Source organism: Cylas formicarius, unplaced genomic scaffold, assembly GCF_029955315.1.
Source record: "Cylas formicarius isolate icCylForm1 unplaced genomic scaffold, icCylForm1.1 PGA_scaffold_10__41_contigs__length_53128322, whole genome shotgun sequence".
In the NCBI taxonomy this organism is placed as follows: Eukaryota; Metazoa; Arthropoda; class Insecta; order Coleoptera; family Brentidae; genus Cylas; species Cylas formicarius.
In genome coordinates, this window is record NW_026844214.1 from 1,415,360 (window position 1) to 1,442,582 (window position 27,223).

Genomic DNA, 27,223 nt, shown 5'->3' on the forward strand with positions numbered 1-27,223 from the left:
TAAGAACATAATTTTCCATATAAAAAATGTATTATCCTTAATTTCTGTCTAATCTGCACAAAATTCGAGGAAGTAGTTTCTATAATACTTGTCTTTATTTTTGGCAAGGATTCTAAAAATATCAAAATATATAGGGTGTTCCATTTAGAATTTTAAAACTAATCTCTGCCCATCACTTATCGGACACCCTGTATATGTAAGAAATAAATATTTTTAAAATTTAATTTAAGCCATAAAACTTTATACTTTATAACTTTTTTTTCTAAAATCAGTGGTTTCTGAGAAAAGGTGAAGGCCCCTATTAAAGTGCTCATCAAAAGTGAAATCAAGAAGTGTTTCGTAAAAAAAGTTATTCGTGTCTGCTTCTGGTTAGAAGATAAGAAGATAGATAAATAGATAGATAGATAGATTATTCACAAAACCAGGTGATACAATGGATGTTTCGTCAATAAATACAAATAATAAATTACAAGTTTCATTGTAAAAACAATGTATATCATAATCTTAAGTAATGTGTAGAACGAATACGAGTATATATTTATATAACAAACATGACAAGTTAATGTAATTTAAAATAAAAGAGAGTATACATTAGAAAAATCTCGGTAAACTTTTGACGTTATTTACGATGCTCTCAGGTACGCTTCAAATTCTTTCAGGCTGTAGAAAGCATTGGCCGTCAGGAGCCTCTTGATGTGTTTTTTAAATTGATTTATAGATAAATTTTTTAAGCTTGGAGGCAGCAAATTATAATAATATGGTCCCGCGTAACTTAGTGATTTTTTATAAAACATATGGTTGAGTTTTGGCTTCAGCAGATGTTCTCTGTTGCGAGTATTGTAACTGTGGACATCAGTATGCTTCCTATGTGAATATTTATTTTTATGTGTGATCAAAAGTATTTTAAATAGGTATATACAAGGCATTGTTAATATTTTGAGCCGTTGAAATGTCTCTTTGCATGATTGCCTCGGAGGAAGTTTAAGAATCAGCCTAAGTATTCTTTTTTGCTGTATAAACACTCTCTCGGCATCATTCGCTTGTCCCCAGTTGACAATATTGCGTGAAATGGAAGAGTAAGCTGACGCGTAGTAAAAAGCTATTAGTGCCTTCTCAAGAAATGAATCTTTAATTGTTAATATTGCGAAAAAGGTTTTATTTAGTTTATTGCAGACATCGTCAATGTCCCGGTCCCATCTCAAGGAGCTATCAATATAAGAACCAAGAAACCAGGAGGAATTTGCTGTATTACTTTCTAAAAATCGGTTAATACGTTTCTTGCGGCCCTTGTTCTTTGTCTTCTTCTTCTTTATCACTACTTTCTAGCTGTTCATTTGAGCAATTATTTTCTCTTCTGTATCATCATCGACCTCAACAAAAGCGTCTACCGTAGTGAAATTGAATTTTTCGAAGTTAATTTAAGTTAAGTTGCCTTCATCTACGTCAGATTGATAAGAAGCCACTGCTTGAGTCGTCTTCTTCCGGTATTAAAAGTACGTTATGTAATGCTCGTTTCAGAGGTTGGGACTCGGAAACTTTGTACTTTGCATCAGAAATACGAGGGCAGCGCCAAAATTTCCCGGCCTGAATATGAAAGAAACAAAGTAGAGTAACAATTTTTTATTATTTTTCAATATAATCCCCCTTTACTTCAATACACTTATTACATCTCTTTATTAACAACTCAATCCCTTAAAAAATATATTATTTTGGTTAGTTTTGGTTTGGCACTAACCTTAGGCATACCTAAATGATCATGCAGGACTCGACGATCACTTGTATCAGAAAGCTTAGTAATTTCTGAGATTTCCTTGCCCTTTAAACGTCGATCACTCAATACCACCTCTTCCACAATCGCAACAATATCTTCCGTTATGACCTCCACTGGTCGACCAGTTCTTGAATCATCTTCAAGGGACTCCTGTCCAATTCGAAAACGTTTTGCCCCTTCTTTCACTACAGAATACGAAGGAGAACTTTGGCCGTACACACCATCCAGCCTTTCTTTAATAATTTTAGGTGTTAACCCTTCTTTTGTCAAAAATTTTATGACTGCTCTATACTCAATTTGCGTTATTTGCGACACTTTTTCGGACACGTCTTGTTTAAAATGCTGTCAATAAAAAACTATTTGACACGAGTCTCCAATTTTTTTTTCGCAGCCTACTAAGATGTATATTTAAAAGAAGACAAGGTTTTATCGTGATGCTGGAGCTGCATCTGTGTCAGGCCGGGAAATTATGGCGCTAACCTCGTACGTACTAACCGATGAAGCGATAAAAACTGTGTAACTATCGAATGCTTTCACGTTGTAACCGTTGGTTCGTAACAACCGTGTACATTATAAGTGAGTTTTAGTATAATTTAATTTTTGTTTGTTTAGTTTTTTGTTATAAAATTTTTCCGTCGTTCTGAGCGTGTGAATCGCCCGGTACGGACCGCGACGAATTGAATGGACATAATTTCATCTTTGGTTAGCCGAAATCACGTGGGCGAATCGTTATGCTACCTTCATGGTAATCGAACACGAACACGAAAGGAAAAGTTAACTTACACCTGGTCGCGGTTAATATTATGTTTATGCAACGCGTTTCGAGAAATATTTTGGGCACGATATATTTTCGGCGACGTTGGAATCGTTACCCGTTTTGCGAGCATCGGAGGACAACTTTTATGAGCACAAAAAAATATGTTTTTATAATAATAAATTCCAATCGGAGGTTTTGCGGCTTACAGAAAGGACAATTAGTAGAAAAATGCGAACATATTATTCACGATGAGATGTAGAGGTGCACATTATATACCCCAGTCCGAGCAGTTGTGCAGTGACGTCATGTATAGTGACGTAATCAAAAATGATCCGTATGTCTTGGCTATATTGCTACCGGATGCTAGATGTGAATGAATTTTGATCAAATAGAAGCACGATGTGTTGTTAATCTACATCGAATAAAATTTCTATACTTTTTTATACCTAAAAATCTCATTACTTAAATATGTAAACGATGCCATCTTGATTATATTAATTATATCTATGGAAATATCTCTATGATATATTATGTATGTATATGGCGAAGACAACTCACAAAAAATCGCAAAAGAATACAATATGGTAGTATTAACAAAAAAAAAGGAATATTTAATTGAATCTAAGGAACCAGTAAGGTGTAATAATTATTCAGGAAGTAACAGGGAAACCGGGAAACACAGACTAGTAGAGATCAAAAAGATGGATATCTTGAAAGGCCACAAAAAAGATGGCAAGAAAGTTGATTGTCAGAATCGCAAATAGGGCTGAAAGTTACCCAAGGGAAGGTCTTGGAAAAACCGTAATATTTTCTGAATTTCGAATTCTTCGTTTGTTTCAAAAATATTGTTTTCCTACAAATATCGCCGAAACATCGTTTTATCTTATCCTTTGCAGTTTGCTCAAAAAATTGATATTAAACATCTTTAAGATGGATTAATTTTTTTTCAATTAACTGAAATTATTTTCGGTCCCAATTAATTTCAAGAATATTCATCGCTGCTGCGACGCCATTTTGAAAAACGAAAATTACTATGTAGCAACGAAATGGAATATCAACGCTAAGAAATTTTGTTAGATTTAGATTTAGAACATATATTCTTTGCTTTTTTTCTATTGGGCTTCACTCGTACTTTTTTCTTCACCAACCTATACTAATAATTATTGAAACATAACTGAATGCGCACTTGCCGTTTCCTATGAAGATAATTGCTCAGTTGAAGTCAAATAAAACATTAAAAAATATTTATTTATATTTTTAAAATTTATATTTATTAATCTAACACTGACACTACACACTACGCTTTCCCATTTTTTTTAAATATATGAAATCCTTGCGAAATCTGTCAAATCTTATGCACGGTTGTGTGAAGTTTCTATTTTGCCAGCGATCACCCTGTACTCCTCAGTCTGCTACTTTATATGACATAAATCCGTCGATTCATATGTTTGCCGCATCAACGGTGTTTTTATTCCGTTTAACCAAAAATGGCGACCGTAGTGTAAAACAACGCTTTTGCCATGTGTCAAAAGCACTTGTTTACCAGCTTTATAATGTACGAAATATTTCAATAAAATGAACCAAATATAGTGTTACGTTGTTTCTTTGGCGATCGGGTGGGCGGCCGGTTGAAAACACTCTGTCGATATTTAAAATTCGCGAGTGGGTGTCGTTTCTCGATATACTATTTTTAGTTTCATTTAAACTGATTTTTTTTTATTTGATTATTTTAACTTGGCACCTCGTGCCTTTCCTCGGCGTTCTTTCGTCCTTTCTGGGTCTCGTCATTTTCCCGAAGGCGCCAAAGAGCTATTTGATTTGGTTAAACACTTTTGTGAAATATATTTTTTTAATCAACATGAATTATTGTAAACGACATTAGAAAAGCCAACGTTAAATAATAACGGAGTGAACAAGTACGTCAAAATGTCTAACAGTAGCAAAGGTACTCACTGGGTCGGTTGTTAAATCACTATATTTCTGGTTGAAGTATAATCTCGTGTGATTAGGGCAGAATGGAAAAGTATACAGCTACAGGTTTAAAGCTTATTGAGTCGTATTTATCATGTAGAAAACAGTGTGTTGAGTTCCAAGGACAGATATCAACCTTAAAAATCTACGATTTGGATTGCCTCGAGGCTCAATTTTGGGGCCATTACTATTCGTCATATATATCAACGATCTCACCCGCATAAGCTTTAAGATTACCTACTATCGTTGAATTTAAAGATAAAATAAAAACTAACACAGTTCTCTTCACAGTTTAATACTTAGTTTAGTTTGTTAATTTATTATTCACCGTCAGATTTTTGTTGTGAAATTCTGCAATTGCTCATTGTAAAACGTAGCCAATAAAATTCCATCCATTCTATCTATCTAATTTAAAAATACTTTGGTAATTATTATTAAAATATCACCCTGTTTAATATATAGTATGGGTTTGTAGTAAACTTTGTTAGTTTCTAATCGAAAAATCTAGTTACCCTGTCTTCGTGGCAGTACGGATTAAGACAGAACTGGATGTAAAAACAGCAGCCATAAATTAAGAACCCAGTAGATCGTCATATGCGTTAAAATGATACTAATACAAAAAAAAATGAAAAGTAAAAAAATTCTTTGTTTTCTTTCTTTCTGAACATTTTTGACATTATTTCGACATCCTGTATTACTTGTCCTATATGATGTTATTGCACCTTGTGGTATATCCCGTTTCTTTTATTATTATTATCTCTGTTACTCATCCATTATACTTCCTTCCTTCCTTTAATCTTTGTGCTATCCAGACTTAGATTTTCACGTCTTACATATCTTTATTTTTTTCTCTTCGTACGATTCTCTAATACTTTTTATTTTCCTCTAACTTTTTGTTACTGCCATCGTATCTTGCTTTTATTTTATCATCAAATATTGACATTTGTTGATTCCATGTGAAATTTGTGAGACGTGTGCAATCGCAAAAATTTCTAAAACTTCAAGTTTTGAGCATTTCTCATTAGTTAAAATTAAACCTTTAAATAGTAAATAAATTAATCTAAAAAAATTTGAATGATAATTAAATGAACTTTCTTTCCCGTTTTTCAAACATTCTAACAAATATTTTAAGTGTATTTTATATATATTATTTCTTGCTTAATATTTTTTTAATCGCTATGGAATATAAAAATTTTCCGCATAACTTAAAAACTGTTTTTCAAAAGCGGTGAAATGTGAAAACTGGTGATACCTTTGTGAAATCCGTGAAATCTGTGAATTTTTTTTTTGTAGAAATTTTGGTTTTTGATTAGCTATCCTAGCAATAGTAATTTCTGGTATATGGTTTACTTTCAAATCCATTACGTTAGGTTTTTGATCCTTTCTTTCGGCTTCGCTTTGATTATCCTCGTAAATAATAATTAATTTCAAAATTAATTGGGAATAGCGGTTTACTACCAGTTAAATGAGCCTGGCGTTTCGTCGAAGATAAAGATTTATCTGAATATAAACACTAACGAGGCATCAGGTTTTAAGGTTGTGATGTAGTTCCACTTTAAAAACTTACTTCTAAGATTATCTTATCTTTTAAAAGCACTTGTTTTTTGCATTCTGCTACGGCCAAAAAAGTTTATATTTATATTAATATTAATTTAAATTTTTAGTAGTGAAATTGATAAAATTATAGTTGATTTCGGTCTATTGTTTTTTATGGAATTATGGGTCATGTGACACTTTGTTTTCAAGGAAGGTCTTTCGATCCCAAATTCAAATCTCGATTTTGATTTGATCTTGATGTTCACTTAATCAGAACTATTGTAACTTGTAACTAAGTCACGTTGCAGTAATTAAAAAATACTAAAAAAAAATAGGAAAGATATTTTGAATTAAGCATAAACAGTCCTTCAAAATAAAATTATTTCATACAAAAAGTAGTAGAAACTGTGATTTATGAAAAAGTCATTTTTAGTTTTAAAAAAGTAGTATTGTCTCATACAATACCGCCCAGAATTTCGTCGCAATGGTCGGTTCAAAAATTAGAAGGGAAAATCTTTTTCGTGAAACCATAGATGCCGTTAATAAAAATAACCATAGCCTACCATTAAATTATGCATTCAATTTTCGAAAATTGTCATTTATATATTGTCGATTATATATTTTTGAAAAGTTAAGAGAAGACAAATGTCATAGTCTACAAATCTGCAGGGTTTTTCATAAAAAAAAAACAAAGTGGGGTCCGATTAGTTTTTGACCTGTTAGACTGTGAAATTGCAAGTAGTGTCTAAAAATGTACCAAAAATTTGGTCAGTTTTTATCACCAATTTTATTAATTCCAAAGGTTCGTCCAGGCTTATTCTGAACCCCAAGACAATTTAATAACGCCATTTTCTGTATTATTTATTAAGATGACATTCTCATTATCAGTAAAACGATAGAAGCTGCTAGGACAGACTGTCACACTACAAAATGCTTTCTTCATTTAAAGAAAAGCGTATTAGTGCCTTCTCTAGTTTTGTATATAACTCTATATCGTTTTCGTTAAGTTTAGAAAAAGATCCTTCTTTTAGTTCAAATTACAAAACTTTTATCAAAGGCTAGATGCTTAATGACGTCCCTGGTTCAAATTACATGAAAATTTGTAGCTGCTTGCCCCACTGTTAACCCTAAAAGTGTTAGAGCGAAAAAAGTATTTAGCTTTATGCTCTAGTAACAGGATCGTCATGCAACTCTATTGCTTTCAGCCTGTATAAAATCGGAGTTACATTGGATGGTACCAGGCTGTAAGTCAACAAGTGATAGTGACAAATTTTTGCTCTGGAAAGATTTTCTGACGCTTTTAACGCACACGCATCAGGTTGTTCGAATTGTTTCATTTCCATAGCCATCAGCCATAGCGTGCATGGTGCGAAGATAGAAACATTTTAATGTCAAGGACAATATCTCAATACAAAATATGAATTATATTCTTTCCACGAGATTTGTCGCTGTTTTGAAGCACCTACTATTGACCTGTTTGCAATGCGAAAACCGTCTTGGCCAAATATCACCTGAGAACCATTCTATTCTGTTACATCTGGACAGTTTATTTCTTTTATCCGATATTTCTGGTCTACATTTAACGATAAAGCTGACTTAGCTGACTTAGCGTTAGTCACAGGTCACAAACTACGAACTCTTACAGAATGTCGTTCGATTTCCAGATAGAATAGAAATTAAATTCCAGATAGAAGCGAAACTTCATTTACAACCGGTATTAGTGACATCATATTTTAAGGAAAATTTTACCTCTTTGCTTGGGAACTGTTATTGATCATTATGAACTGATTTACGAGCCTTTTCGCCCAGTGTCAACGCAAAGCAAATGGATTGCAGCTAGTGCATTTTTCGGGTTATGGTACTCGCCATGCTGCCTTTAGTTCTGGAATATCCACTAAAGCTATTAGGAATACGTCCAAAGTCCAAGGTGATTTTATAATCGAACTTTGGTTTCTTATATGAGGAAATTCTAGATAATCTTATTTGGTTTTGCGCCATTTATACAGGCATAGAACTCAATCACTTGTCCTTTCGATTATGAACTATGGGTTTAGTCCTCAGCTGTTGAAGATTTATTTTCGGCTTGCGTAAATTTCATAGGATTTCCCACAAAGTCCTGGAACTTAACTGGCCAAAAATTGACAGTACTTTCAAGTACTTTTTGGCATCTACGGTTTTTCAAATCATTAGCACATCCAATCCGTCCTACTCCTACAGACTCTGACTGCCACGAGATCGTTAATCTTTGTTCCGCATATCATTTTCCTATAACGCTGTTGTAATTTCTAATAGTATACGCGATTCAGTAAAATCTTATTCAATTAAATTTTTTGAAAAATGTTTCAGGTTGAAACTGCTAACTTTTCAAATAATTTGATTTTCAATGTTATTCTTTCTATTTTTACTTTTGATAACTTTTTCAGTTTAAATTTAAGAGGTTAAGTGAAGTAGCCTTCGCTTTGACTTCGCCTCTTCTCTACTGTATATTTGTATATAACAATATACAATAATTTATTATTTCTATTATTATTATACTAGGTAAACTTGACTTTAAAAATTCGTGCAGTCCGAGCGAGAAAAAATTGCGGGATATTGTTATTCTTCGAACGGCAATACTCGTATAATATGGATCAATTTTCGTCAAAGTAAGTCGATTGACCGTTCAATTATTTTTAGGCGAAGGAATTTTCCTTAATCCGGACCCAAAAAAAAAATGCTCCCGATTTCGATTGGACACGTACGAACGTCGCGAAAGCGTGGGACAGCAGCCCAGAAAAAGAGAACCAACGGTTACCATTTAGGGAGGCGATCGAGCCGATTACATCGGCGAAATAAACAACACACACTCACACACTCTCGAGCCATATCGGCCACGTCACGCCTAATTTATATTTACATTTTTAATTGCCGTATCGGTTTCTATTACTGGCCAATAATGGTGTGCGATTTTCCGAAGTGGTACCGTCGTTGACGTCACGGTATGACGCTTTCGTCCAGTGCAGTTCCTCTTCTTGGTGTATACGGGGTGTTTTCTAATTGAATGCTAATTTTGGGTAAATTTTCAAAAGAAAACTTCATATGAACATATGTCCTAAACACCGTCATGATTTTCAAAAATTAAACGGAATTTCATCTGTATATTTTTATATATACGCCACTGATTTCTTTTAAAATAAAAGTAATAAAAGTACGTAAACTCTGAGGTGTATTTTTGAAATCTTTATAATTATTTCTTGAACTGAGGTGGCTTTTGCTTGATGAAAATCCATTCATCAAAATAAATAAGAACTAAAAGTTCAGATTTTCACGAAATTATATATTTTTACATGACAATTGTTTCGACAACATCGTGTCTTTATTAAATGCAATATTTACAAACTACCTGCTATTATATATCCCGAAAAATGACCATAAAACCTTAATTAATGTTGTTGTGAGAATTTAAGTTCAATAAAGGAGAGGTACTTAAATCTAATTGATCGTTAGACAAAACATTTGAATGTCTCATTTTGTTAATCTCCAGGGCTTCCAATAAATTTCAATTTTCTACTTTTTGTGGCTGTATGTAAAATATCAAAATTGGCGTCAAAAATCAACCCAAAAATCGCCACTTTAATTTATTGAGATTCGATTAGAAAACACCCTGTATATTTAAATTTAAAAATTCTTTTTAATTTAACCGTTTCTATTTTACGTGTCGTTTTCGCATAAACTTTTTCAGATTTTGACTAATTAAGGAGTTTTTTTCTGAAAAAATATTACGGAGGGTATTTTACAAGATATTTTTTTTAGGAAAAATCAAACGTATTTTGTATATTTTGCCCTTTCATTATTGACATTCAGTTAGAGAACACCCTGTATACAGTATTGAATTTTTCAAACAAACTGTCATAAACTGGTCGAATTTTAAATAGAAGGCCGCTCGATCCATACGTTTCATCGTTGTTCACAAAGTGCCATCTTCATCTTTGGAAAAACCAGTGTTTCTAATGATGGATCTGTTGCCCAATATTAATAATTAATTTAATCAAATTTAATTAAAATTAAATAATTAATAATAGCGAGATCCGTCCATTTTGGTTAATCTTACCATGTTGTATTATGTATGTATTATTATGTTGTATCATGTCGAGCCTTAAATTAAATTGAAATAAAATTCTATTAATTAATACAAAGAGGTTTTTTTGCCGACATCAGATAAATAAAAATAAAATAATAAGTAGAACTATCTGTTATCCATAGCACACCGTACCGTGGTCTGTGTCCGGTACCAACTGCAAATCCCTGAAAAAAAAAGTCCGCTGCGTTATCTCCGAAGTCGTAAAAGAGAAAATCTTTTCCGAATCGGTTTCGTCACGTGATCGGCGCTGGGTACTACTCTCCCTTGCACCTACGGTCGACTCGGCCTACCTTGATTACGTTCTTGTCCCATATGTGGTCACATTGACGCCCAGTGTATCGCTACGACTTCGAATTTTCTTCCATCCGAGTCGGCCGTGCTGTCAGTTGTCCGGCGTTTGTCGTTGAATTACGTACGTGTGTGCGCGCGCGCGCCATCTTTTCGGAAAATCGCGAACTCTTACGTGGGTTTCGCTTCTTGTCTACGGGATCCGGAGTCGTTTCTTTGCGACCGTAAGTGTTGTTTAAGTAACGGATTGTTTTGTGTTATTTTTCGTTGCCCGTTGTCAGTGCGGATCCGATTTTTTTGCCTGTCGGGCGTAATCGTCTTTTTTTTTTGCGTTCCCTCGTCCGTTAGATCCGAGCCGTTGTTTTTAATCGGCATTTTGTCGTCGACGCGGTGGCCTGCGGTGGATGGTTCGCAAAGAAACCATTATTTAAAGTGTGACGCGGTCCGATTGGTTTTCGTCGTTGTCGATATGCCTTCTTAACCTCAATTATTCGGTTTGTGACGTTTACCGTACAGCGATCGTCCAGGTGTTTTGTGCCCGTAAATATATGTACTCGGGCCGATATAAATCACCGCCGTGCCGATCAACGGTTAATTAACATAACGAGTGGTAGAAAAAAAATGCCGTTCGAGCGGTTTGCACTTTACCTGTCGCTTATATTATAAAAAGCGAAATTATTATGTTGAACTGAAGTGACTCTTACTTGATGAAAATCCACTTAACAAAACAAATAAGAACTAAAAGTTCAGATTTTCACGAAATTATATATATTCAAATGACAATTGTTTGGACAACACTGTGTCTTTATCAAATGTAATATTTACAAACTACCTGCTACTATATATACGGAAAAATGACAATTAAGTTAAAGTTGTGAGAATTTCACTTTTAATAATGGAGTGGAATTTAAATCTAATTGATCGTTAGCAATACATTTGAATGTCTCATTTTGTTAATCTCCATGGCCTCCAATAGAATTAATTTTCTGCTTTTTGTGGCTGTATGTAAAATATCGAAATTGTCGTCAAAAATGTGTTTTTCTGTGTTTAAGGGTGTAGCATAATTAGAATCTAGACTTTTCTTGAATCTGACGTTTCTTGAATGATCTACCTGTTTGTCCAATATACATTTCAGGACAACCTGTAGACACCTGATTTTTGAGATTTTGTACATTTCGTTTTATTGTTTTTTAAAAAATTTTCCTATTGTGTTGTTAGTTCTGAAAGCTATTTTTAACCCACATTTTGAAAAATGTTTTGAAACTTTTTCACTGGGTTCTCCTATGTATGTAATTGTTTTAAATTATTCGCGTTCTGTATTAGGTTTCGGATAAATACAGTTTACTATTGTCTGGATTTGTTTTTTATTTATAATTTTATCGATAATGGACGGATTGTAGCTGTTGTTCAGTGCAATTTGTTTAATGATATTGTTGTAATTTTCTGTTGAGAGGGGTGTATTAAGAAGTCTGTGCATAAAAGAGTGAAATGCAGCCATTTTGTGTGTATAAGGGTTATCTGTGCTGTTATGTATGACTGTGTCCGTGTGTGAAGGTTTGTGGCAAATGGACTCCACACTATTTAGTGACAAAGGCAAGTATTTTTTAACAGTTATGAATCCACAACCGCCCAAATTATATTCTTTAGTTAAATTACATGAACAAGATATGCGCCCATTAGACCAGGGGTGTCTTATGTTACAGCTCCAGCAGTTAAACTCTCGACAAAATTATTAAATATTTTAAAGTTCCACACAGATTTTAAACCACAATTTGCAATAACAATTTTTTTGAATTATTCAACAAAATTAAAGATATCAAAATTCCTTCTAACGCAACACTATTGTCTTTTGATGTATTAATTGTTTAGACTTAACTATTACGAAAACGCAAAACAAATTGGATTTTTCCATTTGTCATAAACCTTCACACACGGACACAGTCATACATAACAGCTCAAATCACCCTTTTACACACAAAATCGCTGCATTTCACTCTTTTGTACACAGACTTCTTAATACGCCACTCTCAACACAAAATTACAACAAAGAACTTAATATCATTAAACAAATTGTACTGAGCAACGGCTACGATGCATCCATTATCGATAAAATTATAAATAAAAAACAAATCCAGGCAACAGCATACTCTATTTATCCGAAACCTAATACAGAACACGAACATTTTAAAACAATTACATACATACGAGAACCCAGTGAAAAAGTTTGAAAACATTTGTCAAAATGTGGTTTAAAAATAGCTTTCAGAACTAACAACACAATAGGAAAATTTTGAAAAAACAATAAAACGAAATGTCCAAAATCTCAAAGGTCTCCGGTGTCTACAGGTTGAAATGCGGATATTGTAGATCCTTCAAGAAACGCATTAACGAACAGCAAAGAGCGTTTAAAAACAATAGTCTAGAATCTAATTATGCTACACCCTTAAACACAGAAAAACACATTTTTGACGACAATTTCGATATTTTACATACAGCCAGAAAAAGTAGAAAATTAAATTTATTGGCTTAACGATTAATTAAATTTAAGTACCTCTCCATTATTAAACTTAAATTTTCATAACAACATTAATTAAGGTTTTATTGTCATTTCCTGGAAATCTGAACTTTTAATTCTAATTTTTTAAATTATTATGTTGCCGTGGTCTAGTAAGGGTGCAGAGTTAATATTGAGGTTTAAACTAGTGCGACATTGGTTTCTTTTTTTATATTTCCCAATGGAATACTTGATAATTTCCTAAATAAGCATCCAGACACGATGCAACCGTCAAAACGATTTTTTTTCCTCAGTTTTTCAGCATCTTCTCTAAAATAAACAATCAAATGCGATAAATACACCAATTTAGGCCAAGTATTGTTGAATTGTTCAAAAATGTTGAACCATGTCCACTCTGAATTTGCCAGAAAAACATTATACCAAATTATTTGTTTAAATTACCACAAAAAGTAGTTCGGAAAAACGAAAAAAAATCAAGTTTGTTCGGTTTTTTAAAATTGGAATTGAAAAACAATCGAAACAAAGCTAGAACACTATTGCATAAGATTTCTTCTTCTTCTTCGTCTGTATTAGGCACATCTGCCTGTTTTACCTCAATGTAATCTTAATCACGAGTTGTCGTTCCATCTTTTACGTGAGTTTCTCATACTCCTTCAACCGGCAGGCGATTGATCTCTTGCCATCCTCACTATCAGATATTCTATCTACACGTTGATTCCATTCTTGCTTTCTATTTCATGTTCAGGTGTTAATGTTTTCAATTCCACATATGTGCCTTATGTTTTCATTTGTTTCTGTCTCCTAGAGTGTTTTCTCTGCTATTTTCCTTAGTGTTTTCATTTCATTTGTTTCCAGGCATTTCTGAGTCTTAGATGTTTCCGGTGTCGTTTCGGCTGAATACTGGTGACTACAGATTTATCTATGTGAGATTTTGTTTCGGTTCTTAAGCATTTATTCGTCAATATCGTGTCATTTAGTCATCCTGCTCTTCTATTGGCTTATGCAGTTTGGTCTCTTATTTCATTCTCTATGTTATTATCATATGATAATCTAATTCCTAAATATTTGATGTTCATTACCTGCTCTATAATTTGGTTATCAAGTTCCAGCTTACATCTTATTGGTTTTAGTTTTTTGACCTATATTTCTTTGCATCATCTTCAATCTCAGTTACCGATACAGTATCATCGGCGTAACACAACACTGGTATTTCTTTATTATTATTATTTATTTATTATACCAGAAATATCACTAAATAATATAAAAAAAGTGTAATTAAAAATATTGGTCAAAGATATATTTATCTAGTTCCACAAATTTTCAACCAGATACCACTGGAATTTAATATATCTTTTACAGGAAGTTCAATAGTCATACGAATATTTCACAATGTATGCAATTAGGTACAACCAAACTTTTTTTTCAATATTGCCAATTTTTGAAATAAAATTGTGTCACAATTTGGGTTTTATCTATACGTCAAAGGGTATCTATGCAGGGCGCGCCAGTCGTTGGTTTTTTGTTGAGATTTTGTTTTTACTTTTTTTTTTCATTATCATTTTTGTTACTTATAAGTTCTACAGTGACAGTATCTTCATAAATTAACCTATCAAGTTAGTTCACGAACAAATTTGTGTAAATGTGTGTAATGGGTTCTTCGTAAGCTTATCATGAAACAAAAGTTGTTCTAGGTTATGTTGTTCTATGTATGTCTGAAATTAGAGCTATTGATGGGGATGGGGATGATATAGAACAGACTGGGGCTTTAATTATTTCAGCTAAATAAGGACTAAGGACAGCGAAACATAACCTCTAAATACTCTGGGTTGGTTGAACTGTTAATTGAGAGGCCAATTAAATGGACCAAGCTCGTTCCCACTGTAAAGCAAGCATGCGTGGTGAGCAGAATGAAGCAGAAAAGCTAGTATTGGAGACTGTCGTCGCCTCCTATACTTGTTAAATGTTGTGTTACCGTTGGTTAGTTGTGACAAATATGTATTTTACCCGATTTAATTTTTTTTTAACGAAAAATACAATTTTCATTTTGGAGTGTAAATTAATGCGAAGAAAATTGCGGAAGTTTTCGCAACAAGCATAGCCCAAAAGGTGTCGATTTTTCTTTAAACGTTTGTCTACAGTTGTACAAACAGTTCCTTCATGATTTCGGTCGCGTTTTCGGAAAATCACCGGATGAGCCCTTATTTACCGGACACGTAATAAAAATGTGTAAATATTTGCAAATCGCTGTAACGGTTACGTCACTCTAACATTTAGTTTAGTACTCGCAAATGGTAATTTGAGGTGCGGCGATGATAACGTCAGCCGTCGTTATAGTTTCCGAAATCGAAAGCGAATATCGATTATCCGTTTTCGCGAGACTCGTTTCGATCGCACCGGTCAAGGGGTGACAATTATGCAGTAAAATGCGCTCAATTATACGGGAACTGGTTTCGAACGACAATTTTAATAGTCATCTGCGCGCGGCAACCAAAAAGAACGAGTTTCTCGTATTATATGATTGTAACATTAAACAACTTATTATTATGCCCGGCGACATGTTTCTCACAGTGGCGACTCGTCGCCGAAGAAGAGAGGCAAAGTAGCGCTGAAAAAAAATTGCCCATCACGTATTTCGACCAATTACACAAACATTTTTATTTTAACTTAAGGTGACCGCATAAGTCATCCATAAAATTGCTTAAATATGAATGGTTTCCACGCTAACTGGGAGAAAGTAATCCCGGAGAAGGGGAATTAATCTCTTTAATTAATTTTTAGAGATAACGCTGACCACACCATTTCGCAATTCACAAGTTTGCAAATTTCACAACATTACAAAATTTTTACCGTCGGTCTTTGTAATAGCAAAATTCGAAACCACTATTTACTTTTTAAGGCTCGCTCTCCTTACTAAGAAATAGCAAAAACATACGTAAGGGGAGGGGGGGTAGTACTACGGAAAACTCACGTATGCGCGCAAAACCTTTCTGAGAAAATTGAAAATAAATAAGAACTAAAAGTTCAGATTTTTTATTTATTAAATTTATTTTTTTTTTTATTAAATGCAATATTTACAAACTACCTGCTACTATATATCCCGAAAAATGACCATAAAACCTTAATTAATGTTGTTCTGGGAATTTAAGTTCAATAAAGGAGAGGTATTTAAATCTAATTGATCCTTAAGCAATACATTTGAATGTCTCATTTTGTAATTTTTCTCCTTTTTTTGGTTGAATGTAAAATGTCAAAATTATCGTCAAAAATGTGTTTTTATCTGTTTAAGTGTGTAGCATAATTAGAATCTAGACTATTGTTTTTAAACGCTCTTTTATGTTCGTTAATGCGTTTCTTGAAGGATCTATCTGTTTGTCCAATATAAATTTTAGGACAAAATCCGCATTTCGACCTGTATACACCTGAGATTTTGGACATTTCGTTTTATTCTTTTTTTTTATAATTTCCCTATTGTGTTGTTTTGACAAATGTTTTGAAATTTTTTCACTAGGTTCTTTTATGTATGTAATTGTTATAAATTGTTCGTGTTCTGTATTAGGTTACTGTTGTTTAGATTTGTTTTTATATTTATATTGGACAAACTGCTGGTTCCTTCATTAACGAACATAAAAGAGCGTTTAAAAACAGTAGTCTAGATACTAATTATGCTACACACTTAAACACAGAAAAACACATTTTTCACGACAATTTTGATATTTTACATACAGTCACAAAAAGTAGAAAATTTAATTTATTGCAAGCCATGGAGATTAACAAAATGAGACATTCAAATGTATCGCTTAACCATAATAAATAATAATAAATTAGATTTAAATACCTCTCCATTATTAAACTTAAATTCTCACAACATTAATTAAGGTTATATGGTCATTTTTCGGTATATATAGTAGCAGGTAGTTTGTAAATATTACATTTGATAAAGACACAGTGTTGTCGAAACAATTGTCATGTAAAAATATATAATTTCGTGAAAATCTGAACATTTACTTCTTATTTATTTTGATAAATGGATTTTCAATCAAGTAAAAATCTCTTCTAGATTTGGCTTTCGAATTTGGTAGGTATTGTTGCAACTTAAAAGAAATCCATAGCATAAACTTGTCTTTGTTTAACCGGTGGCATTCGTGACACCGTTTGAAATAATTCTTATAATAAAAATATGGTACACCAATTAGATGCAAACAATTTTTTCTCGTTTTATCCAAAAAAAAAAACGGGCTGATTTTTATTAATAATTTATCCGGGTATCTAGATTTATTAATACAATTGCGCTGAGCTTTTTTTAATATTTAAATTAATTAAAACGGTCTCACTAACTTCACTGGCACCACAAAAAGAAATGTATCTATGCTATAAATTTATTTTTAAGTTGCATAACATCTATCAAGTTTGATAGCGAAACCTGTGAGAGATATTTCTTAACCGATAATATCCCAAGCATGAAAAAACACAAGAAAAATACTTTTTTGCTCTGAAATTATTTATTTTGTTGCACTCGGGGCATACAAAAAAATACTGGTGCGTAAACGAACCGCTGGGAAAAAACATTAAAAAAATTTTTTGGGGCACATAAGATGTAACATATAATTTATACATGAATATGCAAAAGAAAGTTCAAATTCCACAGAAAACAACTAACCTGATTTGATACAATGAAAAACGCGTAATATTTTATGGTGCGCACCACTGATAACACCCGGTTTCATTTTTGGTGATATTTTACAAAGCATGAAGTATGTAAATGCACATTACACTTATTGCAAACGTAAATTGTGTGGCTGTGGGAGATTCTACATCTCCTTCGGGCTTTACTAGCATGAACAATCATGAGGTGACCTCGATTATCAGAACGCACTTCATCTACGGCAGGTGCAAGATTTCTTTGAGTAATTGTTCTATCAGTTTTTAAAGTCGCAAAGCAATGTAAGATTTAAAATCAAATCAATCACTTCGTCATCAAAAAACATAAAAAATATTTCAAGCGGAGTTTTTCCAGAAAGCCTATTTTTTAGTTCCTCGCATGATATAAAATCAACAGATATAAATGTGTGAGTATACTCAATCTGACCTTTCTTCCATTTGACAGTAGAAGCAAGTCTGTCGTTTGCAGAAAACATACGCCTTCTTTTTTTCAGGTTCAGTTGATGATGAATTACAGGACTGTTGAAGGACAGCTGTATCATTCGGTGTATGTAACTCCAAAGTTCCAACTATATCAGTTGGTTCCCCAAACTCTTGTAGATTTACGTTATCGTTCATATCTTCTTCGTCAATCAAGGTATCCACGTCGGGTGGAATATAGACCGCGTCAATATGTTCTGTAAATATTTTTTCACGCTAGTTTTAGCATAACTTTACAAGGAATGGAATGCAATACATAAGAATACGTAAATCCAAATAATACTTACGACTTTCGTTGTTATTGCCCTCATCCATCACGATCTCCTCCATAGCCACCTCTAATTCCATTTGAGTCAAATATCTCGGAAATGCCATATTTTACGGATTGTAACGTTCACTACACAAGGCACAAACTAATACTAAAGAACACGCTAATTGTTGGATGTTTATTCTACATGCGCTGACTTGTCTAGACTTGCGATAACAAAGTTTTGTTTCACAGATAAAACCAGTAGGTGCATTCACGCACCAGTAAATATTTTCAAAAAACAAAGCATCATCAATAGTATTTCCAATGTATGTTTTCTTCGATGTAATCTACATGCTACAGACTTAACAAAAATGGCAATACAAATCCAAAATATATTTTTTTTACTATTTTGGATTTACTTGCAAATGTGGTACAAATTTATGTATCGCTTTTCTTAACTTTTGAAGTCATATATCAGATCTTTCCTTTACACATAAATTAGCGATTTCTACGGTTTTATGTCCTTTAGTAGTGATAATAACATTTTTAAATGGATGTGCAAAAATACTTCCTGGATGTGACAAAAAAGTCATAGGTGCACTAACGCACCACTGGGACAAAATAGGTTAACAGGAAAAACGATTTTTTCGCAATATTCAGCATCCTATATCTTCATAATGAAACACTTTAGGATATAAGTTTATATGAACTTTTTTACTTATTTTTTTCTGCTGTATACCATGTTAAAGTTTCTGGATTGTAATTGGAATTTAACTGCTTGGATGAAGCACACCAAATGTTTCGATTTTTGCCCGTAAACTGTAAACTAAACAGATCTCTTGCTCTTAGCCCTTTGTTTTCTTTGCCTCTTAGGCCTTAAATTCGTGACGTCACGACTTAGAACGACCCTTTAAATATAATTAAAATTTTGCTATGTGTATCATTTTGTTTGGGCGAAAAGCCGCCACTGACTTCATAATCGTCCAACGGGACGCCAGTCATGTCAGAATTTTAGTATTTCGTCAGGGCCCAATAAAAATGTGGAGAACCCGTTTTGACAGAGCTGCTTTTTTTTTCGTAAACTGCACGTATGCAGATTATTTACACGTCGCATGCGGACGGAACGCAAAAAAGAAGGCTGCATTTTAATAAACCTCGCGAGAGCGAATTTCGTGACGGAAATTTACGACTTCCACATTTGCGAACTAATAAAGACCCGTCCCCTTCTACCTGCTACCAGAGTATCATAACATCCGAATTTCGTGGTCGATTTTTTCAACCGCGAATTTGTTTCGCCGTTTTCGAGGTTTTGGGAACAACAGGGAATGGTGGAAAAAGATGTACGCAGATTTCGTAGTCCGGATTTATAATAAACTCAATAACAGGAAAAACAAATCTTTACAAGAAGTTATTAAAATTTCACGTACGCACGCCCCAAATATCAAACATCGCATTATGATGTTTGATCCTATACTTTCGAAACTCCACGAACAGAAATTAATTTTTGCTTTATTTTCTAACGGGTCCGTGTTAAAAGTTGACATTGTTTCATTGTCAAAATACAAAGTTTTAAAATTCTACTAGAAAAATTGTTATTAAGTTTCATAAAGAATTTTTTTTCATAATTTTTTGTTTTTTTTTCGAATCAATGAAATATCTACTTTTTTCGCGCACAATTAACATACAAAAATAAATTTAACCATCCAGCGAGAAATTTAAAGTGTTTTCTTGGATGATTTCAGTGATTTTGTAATCTTAAATAAAAATTTCGAAAAAAGAAATGCACTTCGATTTTGCGGCCTCTAATTTAATAAAATGTAAGAATATTTTGGAACATTGTTTCATTGTCAAAATACAAAGTTAGGTTTTTATTATTGTAGCAGATATCATTTACGCAAATTAATAATTCTAGTAGAATACTTGTAGTTATCAATATCGGTGGCATTTAGGGAAGTTTCATAAAGATTTTTTTATTTTCATATTTTTTGGTTTACTTCGAATTGATCAAATATCTGCCCTTTTTGGCCGCAATTAACACACAAAAATAATTCTAACCATGCAGCGAGAAATTTAAAAAGTGTTTTCTTGTTTGCTTTCAGTGATTTTGTGATATTAAATAAATTAGTAAAAATTTCGAAAAAAAAATGCACGTATTAATTTAAAAGGATGGAATTTTAATTGATCACTTCGATTTTGCGACTTCTAATTTAATAAAATGTAAGAATATTTTACGACATTGTTTCATTGTCAAAATACAAAGTTAGCTTTTTATTCTTGTATGAAATACAAATTAAGAATTCTACTAGAATACTTGTAGTTATCAATATCGGTTGCATTTAGGGAAATTTCATAAACAATATATATATATTTTTAAAAATTTTTAGTTTATTTCGAATCGATCAAATATCTCCCTTTTTTGACCACAATTAACACACAAAAATAAATCTAACCACCCAGCGAGAAATTCAAAAAGTTAATAAATTTAAAGTTAAAAAAAATTAATAAGAATTTCGAAAAAAAATACACATATTAATTGAAAACGATTTAATTTTAATTAATAATAAATAAAATAAAATACTATATTTATTTAGCATAAAGCTATGACAGAAAACAATCGTATTTGCATTTTAAATATACGAGCCAGTAGCAAAACAGCAAAATTTAAATGCATTTAGAGAAGTTTCGTAAAGATTTTTTTTTCATATTTTTTTTATTTCGAATCGATCAAATATCTGCCTTTTTTGACCACATTAACACACAACATACATACAAAAAAAGTGCTAGATGAGTGCCATCTAGTGACTGATTTCCGAATCACTTTTATTTTGTAACTATAGCTTTTACTAAAAAATGACTTTTGACAAGCCATAACTCGGAAAATTTTACGAGATTTCGAATTTTTGTTACATAATTTACTACCATTAGTTTACCACGATGAACCTTTCCTCCAATTTCCCGAACTCAGTTTACGAACACCTTGTATAAAATTATAATACGAAAGGGAGGGACCTTTTGGCCACTTTCCCATATTACTTCCTTCAAATTCGAAAATCGCTACGTATAAGGGATGGAAAACTATTCCCGGCTGCATGCGTGGCGTTTTGCTTTAAAAATCGCATTAAGGATAATTAAAAATCGATATCGTTTAGATAACAGTGGGCAAAGCCATTAGCGACGTCGAGGAAATTGCATTTTAGACGCCGTATAGGAGGGATCGGCTTTGGGTTTGGCTTGTTAATATGTATTTAAAAATATTCCGGTAACACACAGAAATTGCGCTGGTATTTTTTACTTCGTTTTTATTTGCAAAAAATTAGCTAATAATTATTGCACTGGAGAAGTTCTTTCAATTCTTAAACGCTGTTGCATTTATCATGAAGACATTTTTCGTATACTTTTAATTCATTATCACATATAATAAAAAATAAATGATAATGATAATAATACTATATATTTTTATCCCACATATTTTGAATATAATCAGTGTATGATGGATTTCGTCAAGTAAGTCAAAAATAGGTAGGGTGGTGGACCGGTAAATTGACTAAAATATTTTTAAAACCAATGAAATTTATATTTATTTATTTATATTGTGCGTTATGAAGTGGGATTCCCCGAAAAATATTAATTATAATTAAATTATAATTAATTATAGACGTTTAGGAACTATTCATGTTTGTAAGCCAGTGATGACTCTAAATTTAGTGAACGAATATACATTTTAATTAATAAATAATGATATGTAGAAATATAATTTTTTATATTTATATATATATATATATATATATATATATATATATATATATATATATATATATATATATATATATATATATATATATATATATATATATATATATATATAATTTATTTATTTATTTATTCATATTTTGGAGTTTTTATTGACGCAACAGTGGTGTTGAACCATCTATTGACCTGCACAGGTGCTGAATTAATTCTATCCTCAAGAGTTTGACAACAATGTGAGAAGATTAAACATGAAAGGTCTCTGATAAACACAAACCGGGTAGTTGAGCAGGAAGTTCATTGATAAAAGGGATAAATAAAACGGGGTCAAGCACAGAGAGCGCTGTAACTTGTCCAATACGACTGGCAGGTTGCTTAAAAAAATTCCGAGATTTCTATATAAATTCTTTGTCCTTAAACCTTAAACAAAATCAGAACTAAATTCTTGATGTCTTCATCGTCAATGCTGTCATCATTATTAATTAATATCTGTATTGTACTGTATCTGCTTGTTGAATTGTTATAATTTTCTCTTCAGGAAGTCAATGTTCTTTTCTTATAATTAACTTCCTCTTTGTCTACGATTTTTGTGGAATATTCTCTATTCTAAATATTTCTGTATGTGACGACCATTTTCCTGATGGTATTCCTAATTGTATGATGTCTTGCATATAGTAACGGTTCCGGATTGTTTCTTAACTGATTAATTGCCTCTGAAATTCTTCGCCGAAGTTCGACGACATTATTGCAAGGAGTTCTGTGCACGTGATATTTTATGTGTCCCCAAAAGAAAAATTCATTAAAGTTAAGTCAGTGCTGTCCAATCCATAGTTCCGCCGTTCCCTATCCCACCTCTGGAATATTCCATGTTAAGAAAATTGTTAACTTGCACAACATTGTTCTATTTGTTCTAATAATGATCTCCAGTTAACTTTTGATCTATAAATATCGGAACTAAAACATGTCCATCTATAACAACTACATTAATTGATTGGTACACTCCTGAGTTTTATTTCGTGTATTTGTCTAGGAATATTTAAACACCAATATCGCGTATTTTGTCTATTACAACCATTTCTTGTAGTGCACGGACTTTCATAAGTCCAAAAATGTACAAAAATGACGTCATCCCAGAAAGGTAGTACCTTATGCGATACTATAGAGTCAGACCCATAAGAATTTTTGTTTTTTATTTTATTTTTTTTATCAAGTTAGGGATTTGCTCTTGGTAAAATGGTCTGACGTGCATATTTTCAGAGAAACTATTTTTTTTATGTTTTTAAAATACCTACAGAAAAGTAGAGTAAACCACATTAAATTTTTTTATGAACGTCACTGCAAGCGCCCGATCAGGGTTGTTTAAGTCAATCCGAAATAAAAACGCTAATATCATTTTGGTCGTTTTCACACAACTAACATCGTTACGCTATGGTTGCCTAATTTTACAGTTTTTTTTTCGCGGTATCCGGATTCCTCGACACTGACAGGGCAACGATTTTAAACGAAACAAGTATATTAATTAGGATTTATTTTCTTCCTTTAGATTACCGGGATCGTGATAGTGAACTGCGTGACGCGGGAAATCTAGAAGCGTGTGAACGAACAACGAATACATTCCCTTAAAAAGACATAAACTGTAACCGCAAAAAAAAATTAAACCAACCCCCCCCCCCAACCCTTTAAAATTATTTAAATCGATACGAGCCGCTTTCCCTACATGTGATAAAGTGTGGTGAAAATGTCCACGCAGAATTACTACAAGGAAAAGCTGGGTTTCGATCCCAGGGAGGCGATTTTCCACGACGGCCCTCCCCAAAAGTACCGTCGCACCGAGGAGGTGCCCCACGGGTACGAGGAGAACCTGACCAAGTTTAAAGGTACAATCTGGGATTTATTTATACAGGCTACGTCAGGTACGGTGGTGGGTTTTGATCGTCTTTCGGTGGGCATGGATTTTTATACGGCTTATCGCTCGCATTTTGCAGGATTGGCTCTTACATGTAGACTTTCAAAAATATTATAAATTAAACTGTAATCTCTATCTTATTTTTATTCTTACGCGATGGCAACTGAGCCCAGGATTATTTCGAAAATTAGATTCAATATTTAATTTGGTTTTTACACAAAATGTATATACACCGTGTGCCAAATAAAACGATCCGCTATACGCTCTGGAAACCCGTAGGATATACGAAAAAAAGTTTCCTGCAAAATTTTTTTGGACTCTCCTGAACATATAAAATATTATAATTTTGTTGATACGGGGGACAACTTTGTCATTTTAAATAGAACACACTGTATATTTAGACATTTTTGGAATCCTTGGTTAAAATAAAGGAAGTGATCCTATTCGAATTTTGCACAGTTTAGGCAGAAATTGAGGTTATGTTTTTTTTTCATATTTTGATTACCCCATATAAAATTGCGTTGTGACGCTACTGATCCAGGTATTGCAACGAAAATTTAACCACTACTCAATCAGTTTGACACATACGCCTCAGCTTATACAGAGTGTCCCAAAGATTTTCAAATGGAACACCCTATATTTTTGTTCAGATATCAATTCTAGGATAAAAAATAAGATGAGTTTGTAAATTTTCTTATATTTAAGTTTTTCTTACTTTTTGAGATACTCGAGGTTTAAGATAAAACCCATGTAAGTTCTTGTTGAATTTAAAGCTGCCGACATTATGTCACTTGTTGGCAATATTAGGTATTTTATTTATTTATTTATTTAAAATAACAAAGTTGTTTTGGGACCCCCTGCATCAACAAAATTACAACATTTTAAATCTTCAGGAGAGTCCACGAAACTTTTTTCGTATCTCCTGTGGGTTTGGCACACACGCAAAGAATATAATAAAATAAAATCAACAAAATAATAAAATAAATAAGTATATTACACATCTAAATGGCTAATAATCGGTCTTATATCCGGTGAGCCAGTTCATTTCTATGGTTCTATTATTCTATGGTTGCGTAATATTATTTTAATTTTGAGCCACATTCTAAGAAAAGGTTCTTTCATAAATTTCAGTACTTTTTGTATTTCAAAATTGTATAATCAGAAAAGCAAAAATATAATTTCCTTCCTATGTTTTCGATCTATATTATTTTTAAAAACCTAAACTTCAGGAGCGTGTTTATTTTATTTTCGATAAATGCCCTATTTTATATAAATTTACATTATAATGGTAATTTGTAAGAACATAATATTCTTATTATTAATTTCAAGAAGATCGCATCGAAATGAACAAAAAATGAAAATATAGATTTTTATTATTGAACATTAAAGTTATTTTAAATAAAAAAAGAACGCTTTCTTTATAATTAAAACCGTTCTTCAGAAATCCTGTAATTTTTTAAGTATGCCACAGACAGATCTATTTTATTAAATACGATTGGGACCAAAAAAAACGTAATAATTGCAAAACATAAAAACATAAAAAAATACCATTGTCATTTTCAAATAATGGCAACTTGCAAAACATATATTTCGTAAATTTAGGAACTGTTCTTTGCATTTATAAAATCAACTGATGACTAATTGATTTTTAGAATTTCCGAAGGGAAAATCGTGTCTTTTATTTCTATACATATGTTTCAAAATGGAAAAAAAACTCCAACATCTGCAGTAGTGTTAGTAAAATTAAGTGTGTTTATAATTTATACATATGCTGTTCTCTCTCAAAATTAGCGAAATTGCCTATAATAAATAATGAATATAAATAAATAAAATCATAGTAAATTGAAATAATTTTTTGGGATTTTGAAGGTTGCGTTATTTACAATTAATTTTTGTTTTTTATAACCGCCGCTCCAACAGTACCTGAAACTTTTTTTGCAATTTAATCTGTCAAAGAAACAAAGGTAGCTTCCAGTTTGTTTTTATAAATACAAAAATTTCCTTTCACTGTTGAGTTAGACAAAAAGAGTTTTTCCGCATTTATTTGAACGGTAGTCGTTTAAATCTTGGATATCTTGTTTAACTAAGTCAAAGTTCTCGGCATAAAATGTAGCAGTGGTTAAGTTCGCCAGCGAATTGCTGGTTGCGGTGGACAAGTTTCTATACGCCCAAGGCAGCACAAATTTTAAAAATGTTTTATTTTGTTTAACTCAGAAGTTATAAGATATCAGTTTCCCTTGGCAACTAATTAAGTTAAATTCAATTAATTAAATAATATTTAATTAAATAAATTATTACAACAAACTTTATAATTATATGCTGATTGCCTTTTTAAACCAAAACAAATTCTTTGAGATTCTTTTTTAAATGTTTTTCAATTCTATGCCGGTATTCTTTTTTGATAAAAAAATTCTCAATAAGACTTAAACTCTGGCATATAAACAGTAACTTAAAAAATCATCGAAAAGCTATAACTTAAAAACAACCGACATATAGTTTTTAGTAGAGAGCTACTGTTCCTAAAATTGTAAGAAACAAAAACGTAAATTCAAAAATTCGTTAAGTTTTAAAGAAAGTGTCTTTTTTTTAGTTTAATCGTGGGAATAAGAATTCGTGGGGTAACTAGTTTAATTTATTTATTGCGACAAAAAAGAACGATTTCTCTGAATGACAAACTTTATTATATATAAAAAAAAAGATGAAGTATGTTCACGATCATTTAATTAATACCAAATTAATCACCAGTGAGACCAAACAATGCAAGACATAAAAGTCACAGTTAAAACAGAATCACCCACCAAAAATTCCAGAATTTGCCTTCAAATTAACTAGTGGATTAAATTAAATAAATAAAATGTAAGCCAATCCTGCCAAATTAGCATTTAACTGCTGCCCGTCTCATCAGGTTTGTATTTATTATTGCTTTTAACAGCACAATTAACTGCAAAATGAAGTTTTCGTACTAAACTGCTTCGAAAAACGATTGTCAGAATAATAATAGCTAAATAAAGACGTTCTAAACTCCTTTAAGAAATAGTTTAAAGTTATCATATACTACTGATGCTTATCATATTATTTGAATAAGCTAAGATATTATTTATTTAGGACTTAAATCTTACATTTAAATGTGAAGTAAAAGTTTGGGTGAATATATTGATTGATTGGACCAATTGCCACCTGCGATGCGATGTTTCACATAAAGCGACGCATTTAGGTTCGTAAA

At 32.2% G+C, this 27,223-nt stretch overlaps 1 protein-coding gene across 36 annotated transcripts in view; it reads left to right on the top strand.

Annotated features, from left to right (window-relative positions):
- Nucleotides 1-27,223, top strand: part of LOC132696830 (microtubule-actin cross-linking factor 1) — a 290,827-nt gene that overhangs the window by 90,580 nt on the left and 173,024 nt on the right. For 30 of the 36 annotated variants that reach the window (XM_060661885.1, XM_060661997.1, XM_060662083.1 and 27 more), the window contains exon 2: nt 23,638-23,971. The exons of 5 other annotated variants lie outside the window; for them this stretch is intronic. In XM_060661885.1, the coding sequence (XP_060517868.1) occupies nt 23,833-23,971 (139 nt within the window). In that variant the 5' untranslated portion in view covers nt 23,638-23,832. Of the gene's footprint in view, nt 1-10,519; nt 10,668-23,637; nt 23,972-27,223 lie in introns of those variants that run through there. One more of the 36 variants, XM_060661894.1, reaches the window with a different exon arrangement.